The sequence below is a fragment of the Oryzias latipes genome, chromosome 1, assembly GCF_002234675.1.
Source record: "Oryzias latipes chromosome 1, ASM223467v1".
Classification (NCBI taxonomy): domain Eukaryota; kingdom Metazoa; phylum Chordata; class Actinopteri; order Beloniformes; family Adrianichthyidae; genus Oryzias; species Oryzias latipes.
This window is the reverse complement of record NC_019859.2, coordinates 3949345-3968503: the sequence shown is the minus strand read 5'-3', so window position 1 is coordinate 3968503 and position 19159 is coordinate 3949345. Positions and strand designations below refer to the sequence as shown.

Genomic DNA, 19159 nt, shown 5'->3' with positions numbered 1-19159 from the left:
GTGGTAATCTTATTGTTTGGTGATACGTGTGGCATAAACGACTAATAATGGAGGACTAAAGTCGGCATCTTATTTTGAAATCTCTAAACGGAAGGAAACTTCTTTCAAATCACGTCAACACGGTACAGACATGGAGGTTTGCGGTCGAAAACTTCGACTTAAATCTTCGCCTTTTCCTGCACAATTAGATGTTTGAACCGAGTGACATGTGCCAAAATGCTATTGTGAGGCTTTTCAGACGAGGGTTGCATCACTTCACCTTCGCTTTGCCGCCGCTGTTAGCCTGCGGATGCTAAACGCAGGCAGCCCGCAGCTACAGCCAAGCTAGCTGCCGACTGTCCCGCACACCGGACTGAGTTCCTCATCGCCCCGACTCGTTCTTTTTTTTGTTCCCCGATCAATGACTCGGTGGTGCGGTGGAGGATGTGGAAATTGACCTCGCGAGCGCTTGGTGGCTTGGTGACAGTTTGGTTCTTCGGGAACTTTGTTTTTTGTTGGTTTCAACACAGCAGCAACAACGGGAGACCGCAAACGCAGCACAGCGACAGAACTTCGGACGGCCAGGATCAGAGCTGCCTCTGCCATGTAAGTCACTCGCCCTCCCGTTAGAGTTTTCTCGTTACACCGGATCGAAAGCCGCCGTAGTGCTGAATGTCACGCAGACATGTAAGACTTGTTTTCCAGGAAGTCTTCTAGCACTTTCCACACAGTCATGTTCTTCTGACGTCACCATGTCCGTGTGATGCTAACCTGCTGCTGTTTTGTGGTGTTTTCTGCTTTTTCTCCGTTCGAAAAAACACGAATATTTGTTTGTTTAGATTTTATCCATCTACTTTCGACACTATCAACACAATCAAATGAAAGGTTTGATTCTATGTGACCCATAAACCCATAATTTATACATTAAAAAAGTCACGTAACTTATTACTTTTTACGCATTGGACAGTATTTTATTTAGCATCAGAGTTACATTTAAATTGTTTTTTTCCCAGTTATTTCTAACTATTTGCTTTGCTCCATTTCAGAAGAATATATATCTGTATTTTTTATTGTACGTTTATTGTATTGTACGCATCACTAAACTTTAGCTGTAATAAACATGATGACGTGACGAAAAATGTTCACAAGTCATATTTTTCAAAGTAGAATTACGGTAAATTAATAATCTGGTCAATTATTTTCTCTCCAAATTATGTTTTTGCCTTTTCAAAGTTAAAAAGCGTGGTGTTTTCTTATTGGTTTCTTCCGTTTCCTGCTCTCTTATGGGAGTTGTAGTTCCTTGTCGTACCTACTACGCTCTGCCTGCCGCAGCGGGGCCTGAAATAAACTACAAACCGGACGGCTTTGGTTGGAGGCGGTTATTCAGTTTGACAGCTGATTTTTTTTTGGAGGCAGGGCTTCCTGCGGGGTTGGGCCTGGAGCAGTTTAATGTCAACTTGTCTGGGAGTGAGGCCGAATTGTTTGCTGACTTATGGAATATAAGTTTAGCAGGAGATAATTCCAGGAGGGAGAAACTACACATCGGAAGGAAGGGCAGGATGCTGAGAGGAACAGGCCGTTTTATCCCTTTCCTGACATTCATTGGGTTGTTAAACTCAGAGGTCGGCCGAGTTTTATTTTATAATCTTTATTTATGATTTGACGATATTTTTTAAACATATTTAAAGAGCTGGAGTCAAAATGGCCTATGTTAATTCCATTTTTAAGTCATTAAATTTCTATTTTTCATTAAAATACTAAACTAAGAAGTGATAAGTGGTGCCATATGGTTGGTTATATGTTTTCCTAATATTGAGTTTTCCTTAATTTTCATAAAAAGGCTAAGACATAAAAATAAAAGTATGTTATGTTGTATTACTGGATTTGGTTGAACAATGGATTCATATTTTATAGTAAACAAATAAGTGTTGCTTTTGTTTTTCATTATATTTAACCTTTCCTGTTGTTAACAGACAGAAATGTGTTTATATAAAATAAAAATTCGTCCCAAAGATATTAGGAAAACAAAAATAATACTGTTTAAAAGATAATAGCTATATATATATTTATTATGAATGTTTAGTTTCCTTTTTTAATCTTCTTTTCTGTTAGGTCACATTTTCCATTTAAAATACAACAACATTTCTTCCAGACATTATTTGGGGTTAAGGATTTTATTATCAATCGGTGAACTCTCTAATCTGGAGTCTCACATTAAATACAGAATTTGTTTATCAAAATGTAAAATTCAAACTCCATTCAAATGAAGTCAGATGGGAAGTTCTTGTAAAATCCTTTCTTCAAGCTTTTTTTTTAAGGTGTTTTCAACCCGAGGATGATGGGAAAGAATTTAGTCCCTACTGAAGAATAATATTTTTTTTCTTTTTAACAGATTTAACAGTAATCTGTTTGTGTTTTATATTTTTGCAATATTATTTTACAAACTTAAGAAGTCGTTCTTTAACATTCTATGTTTATATTGTGTTTAAAGTCTTTTCTCGATTAACCCGTTAAAACCTGCGCTAATATTTGAGCTAACCCTTTACACGTGTTGTCTCCGACTAAGCAGAATTACCTACTGTGGTAATATAGCCCAAACTGTGATATCCACCCATGTTGATGGGTGGATTTGAGAGATTAAAGAGGCTGTTTGCTCCGTTTAGACCACAGGTGCGGGTTAGTGACCTATAGTATGACTTATTAAACAACCCAGAGCCTCCTCATTTGTGGTGTTTAAGTCCCACCCCGTGCTTCATTTGTGTAAGGCTAGCCATGTCAACAGCGAATGTGTGTGTGTGGGTTCAGGTAACACAATTGTGTGCTTCCACAATAGTGGAGAATGTATTATGCATGAGGGAGGGGGGTTGTCTGGCCCCCCTTTTGTGGAAACGGGGCAGGTTGGGAAAGGTAAAGCCGTGAACCGATTTGCTTCTGATGGAGACGTCTTCCATGATGTGGAAAACAGTTTGTCTCTGTTGGAGTAAAGTAACAAGAAAGTCTGACAGTGTTTCTCCTAAATAAGCTGGTAGAGTTTTTTTTTCCGACATCCTTTTCTCCATCAGCGTATATTAACGTTGTCGTGGAAACTGCCCTGTCTGCTTCAGCTCACAGGAGTGCTGGATGACTGCTTCTGCGACGTGGAGAGCATCGACGTCTTCAACAACTTCAAGATTTATCCTCAGATCAAGAAGCTGACAGAGAGGGACTACTTCAGATACTACAGAGTAAGACCTGCTGCTGCTGCTGCTGCTGCTGAAGTCCTCTTGTCTTTGTGAAAGAAATGCCAGGTTTTTCCTTATCAGTAAAAAAACAAACAGAACACCTCGCTCTGATAGAGACCGCAGACTTTCCAGACTGAAATTATAGAGTTCTCCAAACCCTTGGGCGTTCTTAACAGTCTCCCCTCATCCTACATGTCAAAATGATCAACCCTACCAAAGCCCCAGAATAAAGCAACTTTATTGAATGTTAAATCTAAAATCTATTGATGATGAAACATCTGAATTCAACTCTATGCCATTTTTGTTGCACAACACAGGAAAAAAAGATATGTGAACATCATTACTTTTTTTCTTTTATTACACAAACCAACAGTTTTCTTTCACACAGTTGAGATTTATTATTTCTAGTATAATATAAAGTATTTCATTATTGATATTGAAAGGAAAAAACAAACGATCTGGAATTTCTTTGTCCACTTTTTCTTATATATTTTTCAGGAAGGAAGTTATAAAAGTACTTTTCCTGTAACACAACAAAACAACAAAAGATTGCTTTGTGTTATCTGTGAATGGCATTGACTTTGTGTGTGGCTTTTGGACATTTTCTGGTACCGTATAGTTGTGTACAGCTCACAACTTAAACAAAAACAAAAGGTCACTTCTTATGGAGTCACTTTAGGAAAAGTCACACATTTTCAAGCACAGGGTTTTGTATTTTCTCTACAGCTAAACATGGTAGTGGGTCAGTTTAAGTCACAACACAAAGGTTAAAAGAAAAAGTCTGGAGGGGGTCACTGCTGAGAAAACATTAGATTTAAGGAAAAAGTCCTGCTATGGTCTCTGGGAAAGTTCAGCATTTTAATACTTTTACTTCTAAATATTTGCTGTTAAATTAGACAATATGTCTGGTTTTTTTTGCCCTAGAAATGAGTGAAACCGTTTTGTGCAACACAGAGGTGACCAAAGCTCACTTATGAAATATTCATCTTTCAAAATTGATGCACAACGTTCATGTGAAAGAGGAGTTTGTGGTTTTTAAGGGTGTTCAGGGGCTCAAAGCTCCATGATGCTCAGCTGCACACAGATCTTTATCTGGGGAATTGAACCCCAGTTAAAGCAGCAGAGAACAGTTGCAGTGGCGGTTTAGTGTTTAGCTGCTTCCATTTCCTCTGAAGAGGCATCAGAGACGAGTCTGTCGTGGTGGAAGTGAACGTTTCTGGAACAAAAAACGTAAACACTTTTCAGGAAGAGGACCTGTGGTCTTTCCGTCTGTCGTTTTTTTTTTTTTTTTTGCAGCAACTGCAGGGCCACCTGTCTGAGCTGCAGCCCTTCAGCACAGCCTGCCAGCGCTGAAGGGCTGCAGCTCAGACCGATCCCGTCTGCTCTCTCTGGTCTCATGAAGCTCAGAAATGAGCCTGTGGTGTCAGAATGACGGATCCTTTTTAAAAGTGCAGCGTTTTCTCCGAGCCCCCCTTAGCCACAGACTCTGTTTTTCCTGCTGTGGGGACTATCGCCTAACGTGGCTACAGATTTAACCCGGAGAAGGTACCATGCTGAAAATCACACCCCGCTCTCCTTAAGAGCTGGTGATGCAGCAGAAATCAGTCCACACCTCCACCCTTTATCTGTTTAGGTCGGCTCTATTTTAAGTTCAAGCATCGTAACTAGAGGAGCTGCCAGAGACGGACAACGTGACCTCGTTTCCTCCATAACAGCCATGTCTGAACTTTTTTGTTTTTCATTTTATGAGACGACTGAAGTCGAATGTTTTCATTGTGATTTTTAAATCCTTATTTTCATCAAAAGTGAAATGAAACAAACGTGATGGTTGTCTTTTGTCTAGGTGAACCTGAAGCGGCCGTGTCCTTTCTGGCCTGATGATGGACACTGCTCCATCAAAGACTGCCAAGTGGAGCCCTGCCCAGAGGTCAGAGGTCACTCGCTGCCACACTGCCTTTCTTTTAGTTCAACATCTGCCTTCTACCGTATTTTCCGGACTATAAGTCACTGCGGAGTATAAGTCACACCAGCCCAAAAATGCATTATAAAGTAGATAAAAACACGGATAAGTCGCACTGGACTATAAGTCGCATTTTGACGGGAAATTTATTTGACAAAATCTGAGACCAAGATATAATAACTTGCACAAACTCATATGACACAATCATAGCAGACTGTTTATCTCATAATTTCACAGTAATTCTTTCTCATACTTATTTATTTATTCCTTTCATGAAGCATCATTGTCCAACTAATACTCTGTTTTCATCCTGTATTTGTAGAAACAGTTGTCATTTTTATTGCATTTCTGAATCTATGAAATCATTGGAAAATAGAATATTATGTTGTTAGCCTTCAAGATCTTACTGTAAAAAAAGGTTTGCTGATTCTCTGAGTCACTTAACATACTCTTAACACTTAACATACCTCATACATCAAATTGACCCAGGAACATCATCTCTTTTCCTCACAAATGAACATAACAGGAGGGTTAACAATGTATTTATTTCAATTTAGTTCTAATATAAGTCTCTGCGGAGTATAAGTCGCACCCCTTGCCAAACTATGAAAAAAAGGGCGACTTATAGTCCGGAAAATACGGTAATTTCGCAGATCAAACCTCAGACTTCTGATGTCATGAAATGATCATGACATAAATTAGTTTTTATTTTATTTTTCTGATTGGTTCAATTACAGCAGTCAAGCTAAATGGGACAAAAGAAATGTATATCTATGTACAAACACACACACGTATATACATGTATATTTATATATATGACTTATAAAATGAAAAAGTAACAGAAGATAAAGAAATACACACACACACACACAGTATTTGTTCTTTAAATGTCCTTTTGTGTATCTGCCAATCTGTTCTACAGAGTAAAGTCCCTGACGGCATTAAGTCTGGAAACTACAACAAGGTAAAAGTAAATAACAAAAGTATTTACTTTATATTTCTGCATTTCCATTGGATACATTTATATATGGTTTTTACTTTCTTTAGAAACTGTAAAAAATAGTCCTAAAAACTTAGTCGAACAGATTTAATCCAGAAACAAAATTTTGATTTCATTTGATTTGATTTTGATTTATTGATTTATTTCAAGCATTATAGTCAAAGCAATAAAGAAATTACACACATTTATCAAACTCGTTACTGAAATGTTGAAAAGCATTGTTTAAAAAGACAAAAAATAAAACAACACAAAAAAGTCACTTAAATCACATTTGCTTAATTAAATACAGTGATCATTAACTAAAGTTAAGTAGAGCTTGATTTATTGCTTGAAAAGGAGTGGGAAGAAGCAAGCTTATATAATCCCACCCCTACTGAGTTCATTCATTTGATAGCATGTTTGCAGTAATTTACATTTAGAACATTTCATCAGAAAAGTTCATTTTGCTCCATAAAACTAAACTTAACTCCATAAACGTAAGTTATTTTTTTTGTTTTTGATCGTCAGAAATCTTTCCAAAAACAAACATAAAAAAAGCTTTTACCCTTTTGTTTCTGCTAGGAAAAGCCCAACTGGAATGGCTGCTCTTTTGCATGAGTGCAGTCAGTGGCGTGACTCTGTTTTCTGTGCATGAATAAATAATCTGCAACGTTCCTGTTGCCGTTTCATGTGAGGTCAGCTGACCTAAACCAAAAAAAAACAAAGACATTTAATGAAGCTAAATGTGAAGTTTTATAAAATAGATGATGTTGTGATTCTGAGACAGAAATCTCTAATCAACTCGATGCTAATATGATCATTTTTAGAGACTCCTAAAAGTAAATGTTGGTGTGAAAAATCAGCCCCATCATCTTTTTTTGGCTGAATGGAAATGTTGCCGCTCAAAGCCACATAAAATGACGGGCGTGCAGCCAGTAGCTGAACCCAGCTGATGCCCGTCCCTGCACCTATGGAGCTGCTGTGACCTCTGTGGTGCAGCGTGTGACCAGCTGTATCAGCTCCAGCTCTTCCCATGTCTGCAGACGAATCCAGACCGAACAAGCAGACTGTTCTGTGGAGGAGCATCGTTTTCTACGCTGAGAGCTGAATGTTAACCTGCCGTCTGCTCATGTTTGTTGTCCAATGCTGAAGCATCTTCAGTCTCAGTCGAGCGCGACTGTGTTGGTGCAAAAGTCACCTGGATGATGCAAACTTACCATCAAAACCTCTAACTGTTGTCCTGTGTGAATGGGGTTCCAGCCTCCAAAGGGTTAAAGTGTAATTATCCTGTGTCGCTTTCATTATGCCGTTTTACCCCAAATCAAAAAGGCCTTTGTAGTTATTAAGAACATAGTTTCTGCAGAGCGGCAGTAGTTCATTGCAAATTCTAGTTGTGGGCGGGACCATTGACCCCCCCCCCCCCCCCCCCTTTAGCTTTCCCCCCAGTTGCTGAAAGCTCTCTGTTTACACACTCTCCTGCTAACTTACAGCCCCTCACACCCCCAGCCTAACATTACCGGTGCAACTTAAAAGGCTGTTTTTGTAGCCATTAAGCCATCCATATAGAAATGTAGCTGTGAGATATTTACAATTGTATATCAATGTTATGTTTTTCCTATATATATATATCCTTTTTTTATTTTTAAAAGCCGCATTTACAAGTTCCTTTCAAAATAAAATACCCCCTGTGTTAAATAAGATCCTCCTGCTGCAGCAGATTTACTTGAATAAAAATATGTAGAAAATTTTCTATCAGTATAACTTTGCTGCACCTTCGTTATTCTCCTTTTACTATTAAATATAAGCATTACAAAACATCAAGTTCAAATTTCAATTTTAGAAAAAAAATCTAAATAAATATAAATTCCAAACTTTAAATACTTTTCCTCTAGACAGCAGCTAAAGTGTTGTGCTGCAGAACTTACTACATGTTTTAAGCATATTCTAATAATAATCCACCACAAAACCTAATAAGCTAACAAAAAGAACTAAAACTGCAAAAAAAAACAATTTACGGTTTTTGACATTTGTCTTCAAAGCCACAAAGTTGCACACCTGATGTTTCAGGTTCAGACTTGCTTTGAGTTAAATCAGAACAAAAACTGTTTAAAAAACATATGATCCTGTCTTTACAGTTATAGGAAAATGTGTCTGACAGCCGTTCAGTCTTCATTTTCCGATACTTTTGGAAATCTCTGCAGCCATGTCACTGACGTTATGAATCCAACTCTGTTTCAGTACTCGCAGGCGCCCAGCACCATGGTCGACATGCAGGAGTGTGAGCAGGCCAAAGAGCTGGGAGCCATCAACAGCACCCTGAGGTGAGACCGCGATCCTCCCCCCCCCCCCCCCCCCCCCCCCCCCCCCCCCCCCCCTTAAACTGACCCGCTTATTTTCAGAGCCGAAAACGTTTCCTTAGAAAAACTTTCCTTTTCTTTCAAGCAGCTGCCAGATCCGTACTGGAAGCTGATCAGACTTTACAATTCCTACAAGTTTGTGCAGAAATACAACAATACAGCTGCTCGCCTGGCATAACTGGAAAAACAGAAAATGAAGCCTGTGTTGTTTAAAAACACTTGTCCGTAGAGTTTTCTGGTTCTTTAAGATCTGATTAGACTCCAGGAAACTGCTTCAACACATGTAAAATGGTGCATTCGTTCACACCTGGAAGGTCCTCTGCAGCTCACACCAACACCTTTCTATTTATTCTATTTTGTAACTTTGCATCAGTTTGTTCAGGTTTACCAGGTTCCCCACTTTGACTGGGTTATTAGAGCACATTCAAGTTTTACTGTAACTCTATCAGAGATCCATTTCATTTTTTGTATTTGGGTTTGGTTAAAACATTGAAAATGAATATAGACTTAAAGGAAAAGGTTTATTTATTTTTACTCCTCTTAAGTATATCAAATAAATGTTAAGAGAAAAGTGAAAACTGTTAGATCTGATTTAATCAGCTTGGTTTCTTGATTCACCTCCAGATATGATCCAAAACGCTTCCCAAATCTGCGTCTCTGTTAACCGGATTAGTTTTCCATAATTGGCAGTACTTTACAAGAAAATGTATTTTTAGTGTACATTTATGTAACTTTACAAAAAAATGTGTTGCATGTTGTTGATTTTATTTTACAAATGTCATCCATTCTTAATAACAACCTTTATTTTCAATACTTTTCCTGCTACAGTAACCAAAGTAAAGAAGCTTTTGCTGACTGGACAAGACATGACGATGCTCAGGATCACTTCTGTGAGCTGGATGGTGAGGATTATTAAAATTGTTATTGTTGCTGTTGTTTTTTATATTTTTATTTTATTTTATTGCACACTTGTCTGTTTTAGAAACTTTCTTTTTTATTTGTATTTCTATCTTTAATCTAAAGCACACTAAATTCTGTATGGTTTAGCTTCCAAAGCCCTTTAAAACTGCAGAGAATATTTTTATTGCTTTTTTAATTTGTACAACATTGTTCATTGTTGATGATTAAGGAGCTAATTTTGGCCAACTGGGGTCAAGTCTCAGAAAGTTTTGGATTGAAATCGATTCCAAAACAATTCTTTTAGGAGATTTGCAGTTCATCAAGTAACCACTAGGGGAGCCATTCTCTAACTTTATTTATTATTTATTTAGTTGTCAAAGTGCAGAGTTTGCTTTCTCAAAGCTTAAAGAAGGAACAGTGTAATCTGATTACAGCAGCTGTCTGAGTAATAAAGACTTTTTTTTTTTTTCCGCCTTCACATCGATGCCGTCACCAAACAAACAGGTTCCAGTTGCTGTTACTAAACGCCAAGTGTGGCCTGTGTTTCAGATGAGACGTCTCCAGATGCAGAATATGTGGATCTGCTGCTGAACCCGGAGAGATACACCGGCTACAAAGGTCCTTCTGCCTGGAGAGTCTGGAACAGCATCTATGAGGAAAACTGCTTCAAGTGAGGCCAAAGGACGCGTCCTCACAGCACAACATCCACGCTTTTTGATTTTTTTTTACTCCGGTCAAAATTATTTTATTGTTGTTTACTATTTTTTTTTTTTAAATTGAGAACAGGAATAAAAATGGGCACACTGCCTTTTATTATTTACAAACAAACCACAGAACACAGATTGTTAAATTCCTAAAAATATCAAGAAGAATGATTTTTTTTTTGGGGAGGGTCATCTTAAATGATTTCACTTCAGTTTGTTTTTCCACCCACAGACCCAGATCAGTGTACCGACCTCTGAACCCTCTGGCCCCCAGCCGAGGTGAGTCTGAAGCGTCGGCCTCTGCCGGCCGTGTTCGCATGTCCCGCTGTAGTTCCTCATACAATCACATTCAATTCCTGGATGTCTTAACCACTGCTGAGTAAGCAAAGAGGTCAATGCCTCAGACATCTGGGAAAAGCTGCTCAGCCTCAGCGATTGTGTTGTTTTGGAATATATTTGGAAAAAAATGAACAGAAAATCTTTTATTTTGATGTTAATAATTATTGTTTTGCAAATTAATACTACAAATATTTTATTATATTAGTGTCTGGTTGTATTTAGTTACTGAAAACATATTTTGAAAACACTATATTTCTGTTTACATCCAGTTTTGAGTTTTTTATGAAAAAGAATCAAAGTTTTTTTCTTCTCCCTTTTTTATTTTTATTTTGCTGCCACGAGTTCAGGAGACGATGATGGTGAGTGAAAGACACACATTTTTACATCAACGTACGTTTAGTCGTGTCAAACAATCCGCCGTTTCCTCTTTGTTGCAGGAGAAGGTTTCTACGACTGGCTTGAAGGTGAGGCTCTCCTGATATTTGTGGGACATTTCTAGTTTCCTTCAATGCATCAGGAAGGAAGCCCGAGCGTTGTCTGCGTCTGCGTTGTCTGCGTCTGCGTTGGCTGGGATCTTTGAACGGGTTGCGTCACACATATCTGGAAGTGGTGGGGAGAGAAATCCAATACCAGAAGTGATGTAACTTCACAGCGGAAGAGAGACTGTCAAACCAAAGTGAAGAACATTTCTGCTCAGTGGCACTTTATGTGTTTTCAAGCAGGAATTCATCTATTTTAAGACTTCAGTCAGTATTTTTATTTTATTAAATCTTTCCTGCAAAAACTCTTGGAGGTAAAGGCTGATTTTTACTTCAGAAGTGAGACATTCCTGTTGTTCAGGAAGGACATTAAACAAAAGTGACATTTCAAATCTCTGCAGGGCAAAACCACGTCAGAGCAGATAACTATTTAAGAGGATTGATGAGGAGGAGAACCACATTATGAAGGCAGGGAAAGAGGATTTGTTGTGACTCTTTGAGGTTTCTAAGAAACCCAATTTTTGTACGATGGAAGAAACCAAAATTTGAACCAAATGAGTTTCAAGAACTTCTTGTTTGATGAAACAAGATAGTTAGATAAATTGGATTAAAAGCTGCCCAGTAACATCTCCTTAATTTCTTTCTGGAGATGTGTCTTTCATAAATTCTCCACCGCTTAAACCTCTCAACGCGATAACCGTTGTAACCAAAAAACACAGTTTCTTCCAGATTTTTGGTCTCAATCTTGACTATAAAATCTTTTGTTATGAAAATTAAAAGTCCACACTGATTTCAAAAGTTGAAATCTGTACTTTATTTGCCTGAAAGACAAATGTGTCCCAAATAATCCCACTGTATGTATGGTTTTGGATACTTTTTAAACTTTTAAGTAGCAAAAATTAGCATGGAGCAACTATGTCAAGCTAGAAAAAATTGTTGTGAACATTAATGTTTACCATCTCCCAGGTTTGTGTTTGGAGAAAAGGGTCTTCTACCGTCTCATCTCCGGCCTCCACAGCAGCATCAACATCCACCTGTGTGCGGAGTACCTGCTGGACGGTACAGCTCACGTCTCTTTTGTCTTATACCTGCCAGTCGTCAAATAAGAATTTGTAACGATTGGAATCATCCAAATGAGACGGATTCACGTGAGGAGGTGGTGTTTGTGTTGACAGAGGGCTGGGGCCGGGCGGTTTGGGGCCCTAACATCCAGGAGTTCCGCCTCCGCTTTGACACGGCAGAGACGAAGGGAGAGGGAACCCGCCGGCTCAAAAACCTCTACTTCCTGTACCTGATCGAGCTGCGGGCTCTCTACAAGGTGGCGCCGTACTTCGAGCGAGCCATCGTCAACTTGTACACCGGAAACGCTGAGGAGGACGGAGAAACCAAGGAGCTCCTGCTGAGCATCTTTAACAAGATCAAGTAAGGATCCTGCACCTTTTCTGAACTGAAGCCGCAGCAAAATATCACTGAATCGTGGAAATGTTGATCAGCTGGAGCCAAAACCTCCAGATTAATAATTCTGACCAACACAACTTCAGAGTTACAGAGAGAAAGGTGTTGGGTTTAAATTTAAATTCAACTTTGGTTATAGAACACCATAAAGTGCCTGACACAAAATGAACAAGTAAATGAAAAAAATAATAAACAAATGAATGAAAAACAACAGTAAAAATGTAATAAAATCCAGATAGGCTCCAAAATTGCTCGCCAATTTTTTTCTTGCATCGGTTAAGTTAGGTTGGGGGTGGGGAAAGCTTTGAGCTAGCGGGAGAGGCGAATTTCTACTGAACCACAGGCGCTCTACAGAAACGATTAAACTATTTCCGGAAAAACAGTGCCGTATAACCGGATAATCATAATGAAAAGACTACTAGGAACACATTTCAATAGATCAAAAGATGATCGGAGAAGGTCACGAATGGGTCACATGTCGTCGGTAGACACTGCCTCATATAATTGAGTGTCAGCTGCGTAACCATGAACGTTTAGGCCACGCCTCCTGATGACCTCACCAAACGGAAGCTTGTACAAGTAAAAAGACTGTCAGTAACTGAATGTAAATGCACCACATCATTCCAGCTCATATCCTGAATAAGACGCTGCCATGAAAATGTCTTAATTTGATCATCTTGGACAGAAACTGACAGACCACAGGTGGGATGTGGTGACTTTATTCAGACTGTTCCAGCTTAGAAAAGTCATTCAGCTTGTTCAAATAAAAAAGTCTTTTTGTTTTCTGAAATCCGTCTAAAACTATTTAATTAAATTCACAGAAAAATCTGATGTTCTTTTTTAGGCATAGCCAAAATAGTTGTTTTGTTTTTTTCCCAACTAATTAGCCTTTTTTTTTCCAAATGTCATCAGCCACTAATGGCGTCTCGTCTATAAAATGCTTGAAAATGTTTAAATGCTAATATTCCAGTGGCTGTAAAACCCATTTAAATCAGTATTTAAGCCAGAGAACGGTATTAATGTAAAAAAAGGTTTTGTTTTTTTTAAATCAGCCATCTTTCGCTAATCCTCCTGCTTATTGCTGCAGTTATCTTTATCATTTTATCATAAACTCTGTATTTTAAAGAATGTTATTGTTATATTTTTGTTTTTTCTCAATGTTTCTGAAATGACTTGAACAAGTAGAAGTTTTAGGACTTGCTTATGATTGCTGTATTTTCTTTTTCCAGAACTTTCCCGATGCATTTTGATGAGAAGTCCATGTTTGCTGGAAACAAAATAGAAGCCAAAACCTTAAAGGTAAATCATGGAGGAAGCTCCTGTCATTCAGTGACTTAAGACATTTCAACATTTAAAAATAGTAGTTTTTTTTAGAAAACATGGGCTAAAGTTAAACCAGCAGGTCGTTCTACGAGAATCTAGAATGTTAATAAAATATCTCACTTATTAAGAACGTTTGTCTTAATTTAGTATTATTTGTATTTTTTATGTTTATAGGGTTCAGTATATTTTGGGAAGGGTATATTTGGTTTTACTTCATTTAACCTTTTATTTTTATTTATCTTTTATCCATCCAGTAAAGTTGAGAATGCACAGCATGTGTCCAATCTGTGGCTCTGGATTTACATTTATTTGAGCCACTATGAATATGGTTTATTGGGATGTCCTTCTAAAATCGGAATGTTTTGTTTCTTCAGGAGGAATTCCGCCTCCACTTCAAAAACATCTCCAGGATCATGGACTGTGTGGGCTGCAGCAAATGTCGACTGTGGGGCAAACTGCAAGTGAGGCTGTCGATGTTCACGTCTTTTTTTTTTTAGATCAAACTTTAGCAACTTCTTTAGCTTGACAACAAGAGAGAATAGGTTTGAGTTTTGACTCAGAACACTCAGCTGTGAGCCTCTGAGGTGTCTGAAATTTATTCTAAGATTTTTATTACAGTAGCAGGTGAAGTTTATTCTTTCTGATCTAATGGTAAAGCAAAGTGCTTTCACCTCTGACCCCACAGTTGCTTTCATTTGCTGAATACTAGTCAGTTGGTATTTAAAAAAAAGCACAATTCAAAGACCCACTCTAATGAAAACTGTGTTTTTTTAGCATGTCCTTGTAGCATTTTTCTGATGACGGAGGGCATGTATAGAATAAGTTAAGCTTAAAGAGTATTTTTTTATTCAGTTTGTAGTGAATCAGGGGCAAATACTGTTGAAAAAGCTCTCAGTTGTGACGCAGCAGCTGAAATGGCGGGTTGACGTCTCTCTTCTCCGCCCCATTCTGATGGATCCACTTTTAGACAAATACATTAATGCACGTCTTCGTTTTCCCCATCTCAGCTGGAATCTGGCGCAAAACTGTAGCTCCGATATTGACCGCCATTTTTTAGGGGTGCAACGGATCACGGATGATCCGTACGGATTACTCGCCTCAGTTGGACACACAGGTGTACTGCAGCTTTGTTTATATGGGTATCTTTTATATGACCAAATATCTCGAGTTCAAAGATCTCATTAATGTTTATTCTTTATAAATAGGCCTAAATGAGCAAATAATTTTATAAAGCATTTGTTTCTGTGTGTGTATGATTTGAAGTACTTTACATATACTATATCTATGTTTTGAAGCTTTAAAAAAATTGTAGATTTTAATTTTCTTTTCTTTTGTTCGTTGTTTTCTCCATTTTACCGATCCAAACCGTGATTTTTATTTTATTTTTATTTTTTGTTGATACATAATGTATCATAAAATGACATGACATGATGAAAATTAGGAAATAAAATCTGAAATTTGGCTTCAGACTATTGAAAGTTTCTAATAGAATTTGTCTTTTGAAATGAATGTTTGAACTTTTGGTCCAGTTATGATTGAACTCTGCCTGGAGTCTGCACAGAAATGATGAGCTTTGGGGTCCAAGTGTCTCAAAAGTCTTATTCTTAGGATTCCAAAGCGGAATATGAAGCCCTTAGACCAATCTTCCCCTGTTGACTTCTTATCTTAAAACCAACCCCCCCCCCCCCCCCCCCCCCCCAGCGAAACAGGAAAAAGAGCAGCAGGATCAAAAATCTATTTCCTGTTTGAAAATGAGGATGATCTGACTGCATTTTGATTTGATCCTTTTTTTTGTTTTGGTGTCTAGCAAAGCTTTTCTGAAAATGTATTAATAATTGTAGTTTTATTAATAAAATACAACAAGTTATGCATGGTTCTTATAAAACAGATGACTAACCTGCCTGAACCAAATCAACTTTCCCTTCAAATAAACTCACAGTTTGTTCATATAGAACCCTTTACATTCAACCATGAAGTTTTCCGCTCCTTGCTTTAAGAGCAGCTGGATTCAAACGCTCCTTTGCTCATGTGTGTTTGACGCAGACTCAGGGTTTGGGCACGGCGCTGAAGATCCTCTTTTCCGAGAAGGAGATCCAGAACCTTCCAGAGCACAGCCCGTCGAAGGGGTTCCAGCTCACAAGGCACGAAATTGTGGCCTTAATAAACGCCTTCGCCAGGTACGTGACCTCACCGCTTCACCAGTTCATGCCTTAGCCGCACGCACCCATACGAGGGGCTGACCCGTGTAGGTGGGTTGTCCGGGGGGGGTTGTAGTACTGGGTTACATGCCTGGGGGAGTAAGTTAATGTAGAACCGCCACGGTGTTACCTGCACAGGCTTGGACCATTTTTCTCCCACAGACGCCCTTTATCCCCTCGTAAGGGAAGTTGTGACTAAGGCATCAATTTAAATGTAACATCAAATTAAAAGATGAATCAGAAATTTGCATATTCATGTTGCAGGTTATCCACCAGTATACACCAGCTCCATAACTTCCGCTTGATGTTGAAGGAAAAGGGGTAACAGGAGGAGAAGGCCCTCTGACCATTCTTCAGCGCAGCAACGCAGCAGTCCGACCTCTCGCCCCAAATCAGACTTCTGCTGTGAAGATCAGGCGCAGCAGCCAATCACCGTTTTTCTCCTTTATGCTGATCTCAACAATCTGTTTGACTTTGTTTTTATTTCATCGTGACGTCCTCCTGAAGTGAACCATGAATGGTAACTTCTCTGCTTCTTACTGCCTTCATTCCAAAACGTTCCAAAATCCTCACCTGGCACTTCTTCTGCTCTTCAGCTCAGTTAGGACTTTTTTTTTCCTTCTTCCTGAAGTTAATCCTGAAAAAAAAGGAAGGAATAAGACTGACCAGAAACAAACCAAATGACAGATGTCATATTTATGATCCCCTTCAGCTCGTCAGCTCCTGCCTCACCCCATGATAATGAAAGTTTAAAGATGGCCGACCGTGGACTCTAACCTTTTTTGGGGAGGGGTGGGTAATTTCTCAGCAGATTTTAGTCTGAAGAATTCAGAAGAACTTAAGACCCGATGGAGCGTTTTCAGCGGAAGATTCTACATTGATCTCAAGCGTCAAATCTAGATGTTTATATATGTAAACATCATAGAGAGCAGTTCAGGATGGGACTGAACTCTCAGAAGTGCTTTGGCTCATCTTCATGCTTGTATATAAGGAACAGGAAATCACAGAAACACAAACCTGCTTCTAAAACTCCTCAGAAATAACATTTTATTCGTTTTATGTTTTTTTTTTTTTTTTTTTGCTAACATTTAGGAATTTAAAAAGGTGGGCTAAATATTAAAAATGCATCTTTGTTAAAAAGAATTTTCTGTGCAAAAATCTGCTCAGTGAGGAGCGTTTGGACTGAAAGAGGCCTAATTGTTATGTTAGTCCAGATTTTACCAGCTATAGGCATCAGTTAAGCTGATATTCATGTGCTTACTAGCAGAAAACAGTGCCTCAATGTGAAAAAGGAAAACATAAAACTCCTAGAAAAGTTTGCTAATCAAAGAAGCAGATCTGAGCTGCATCTGTTTGAGCAGAATCCCCTATAGGATCCTGAACTATAGAGACATATATATATATATATATATATTTTTAAACCTTGAGAGCAGATGTTCATTATTTATGTTGAGAGGAAAGAGGCGTTTTCTGTCTTTCTGCTGTTGAAACAATGTTGAGAAAAGATTCACCCGAGCAGGAAAACAGAGGTTCTGTTGAATGATATTGCTCCTGTGTTTCTTTTGAATCCATATAATCTCAAATTGAGAATACTTAGATTGAGGGGACGGGAGGTTTCCATGCTTCATACTGACTACTCTGTAATGTTCTCATCATGAACGATTTTTATTTATCTTCCTGACTTGTTGATATAGCTCGTCAGCTGACTTTTATGTCGGTCACGTTTCCATGTAAACTATTCGCTGCTTCTATAGTTTTCAACCTACGTAAAACAAGCAAAAAGTGTCTCATCAGTGTAGCGAGATGTTTCTGCGAAGCTGCCTGCGGAAATCCTTGGGAGTCATTAAAGGAAAAATGTTCTTCTAGATTGTCTCAAAAGTAAAAGCTTCAGATGTTTTGCTCATGAATAACAGAACTCTGAACATTCCTGGTGGATAAAAAGACTTTGTTTAAATCTTCTTGTTTTGCTATCATGTTGGATGGTATGTTTAATGTTACAAAGATCAATGCAAAAACGATAGGAAACCCAAATTTGGAAAAAAACAAGACTTCACCATTTGTGTTTTGCTTACATGGCTGCTGGTTCTGTGTCATTCTTTTGCACCGCTGTAAGGAAATCTTCCTCCCAGGCGGCAAAACTTCATTGAACCTTCTGGCAGCTCGGACGTCTTCGTCCCTCAAACTCTTCTGCAAACTTCTGTTCTAGTCAGGAAGAACTCCTGTTCTGGTCAGCTTTCAGTTTCCTCTCAATATAATTTGTTTGTTTTGCTCAACTGTGCAGCCATTGTAAGGGCCAAAGACCTTTTACGTTGCCTTCTTTTTATTTTTGTTGTTTTCTCACTTATGACTTTAGGAACTGTGTTTGTTTTTCATTTGATTTTATCCTCATCTGCTGTGCACCACTTTAGAGCTATGTTGCTGTCGAATCCTTCATTTCTATCCTTCTTGTCTGGATCAAGGAAGGTGGACGTCAGTGTGAAGTTTGCCTGTTTGAAATCGGAAATAAAACATCAGAAAAGGGCAGCTCTTCAGAAGCACATCTCATCACGTGTCTTTCTTCTTTAAACTCTTATTTTGAAATTTTATAGCTGCAGCCTATAGTTCCTTTGTATCTATGTATTTATTCAAATAAGTGATTTTCTTTCTGAAATATGCTCCTGTATTCAGGATATTTCCACAGCAATACAAGTGTGTGATGGAGAAAGAGAGCAAATTTTTCAAATGTAGTTAGTCAAACAACATTCATGTCTTAGAGAAAAAAATAACAAACCTTTTAAATAAATTCATTTTGATTTATTTCCTCCACTACAAAGGTCAGACACAGTCTACATGACAGTCTGCAGATCATTTACATTTTTTTTTCTCCTTCAAAACATTACACACACACACACGAACAACAACAGATTACTCCAGCTGTACAAAAAGAAAAAAGTACAAAATATATTACAAATTTATAATCTAAGCTCCTTTGGAGACACTCTGTCAAACCTTCATAAAATCCTTTTACTCATACGTTTTCATCCACCTACAAAATGTTCAAATGTAATTCCTAATGTTTTTTTTTTCTCAAACACTTTGTTAAATAGTTAAAGTCTCAGCGCTTTTATATATGGATCTACTAAATGAGTTGAACCAGAGATGATGTGGAATACTAAATTGCATTTTAAACTAACAATTTTTTTTGGTGAAAATCTTTTGTCATTTTTAAACACAGATGCCTTAAATTTTTATTTTTTTAAAAGCTTTTTTGAAAATATCTTTTCTT

At 38.1% G+C, this 19159-nt stretch overlaps 1 protein-coding gene across 2 annotated transcripts; it reads left to right on the top strand.

Annotated features, from left to right (window-relative positions):
* The first annotated feature begins 78 nt into the window (after positions 1 to 78).
* On the top strand, positions 79 to 18432 carry ero1b (endoplasmic reticulum oxidoreductase 1 beta). 2 transcript variants are annotated; one of them, XM_023954348.1, is made up of 16 exons: positions 79 to 585; positions 3084 to 3203; positions 5044 to 5127; positions 6083 to 6124; positions 8378 to 8460; positions 9325 to 9398; positions 9946 to 10066; positions 10333 to 10379; positions 10787 to 10798; positions 10877 to 10903; positions 11885 to 11977; positions 12094 to 12340; positions 13603 to 13672; positions 14071 to 14157; positions 15740 to 15873; positions 16159 to 18432. In XM_023954348.1, exons 1-16 carry the CDS (start codon positions 424 to 426, stop codon positions 16217 to 16219), a joined length of 1464 nt encoding a protein of 487 aa, XP_023810116.1. In that variant the 5' UTR covers positions 79 to 423; the 3' UTR covers positions 16220 to 18432. The 2 variants fall into 2 exon arrangements, with proteins under 2 accessions (XP_023810116.1, XP_023810115.1); XM_023954347.1 differs by lacking the exon at positions 79 to 585 and adding an exon at positions 1419 to 1601.
* Positions 18433 to 19159: the final 727 nt, after the last annotated feature.

What these genes read in the sequence shown, in the direction of transcription:
- ero1b (XM_023954348.1), top strand. Translation starts at nt 424, where the DNA reads ATGTGGAAATTGACCTCGCGAGCGCTTGGTGGCTTGGTGACAGTTTGG. An exon ending in GCCATCAACAGCACCCTGAG is followed by an intron (nt 8,461 to 9,324) that starts GTGAGACCGCGA and finishes TTCCTGCTACAG; the next exon opens with TAACCAAAGTAAAGAAGCTT. An exon ending in TATGAGGAAAACTGCTTCAA is followed by an intron (nt 10,067 to 10,332) that starts GTGAGGCCAAAG and finishes TTCCACCCACAG; the next exon opens with ACCCAGATCAGTGTACCGAC.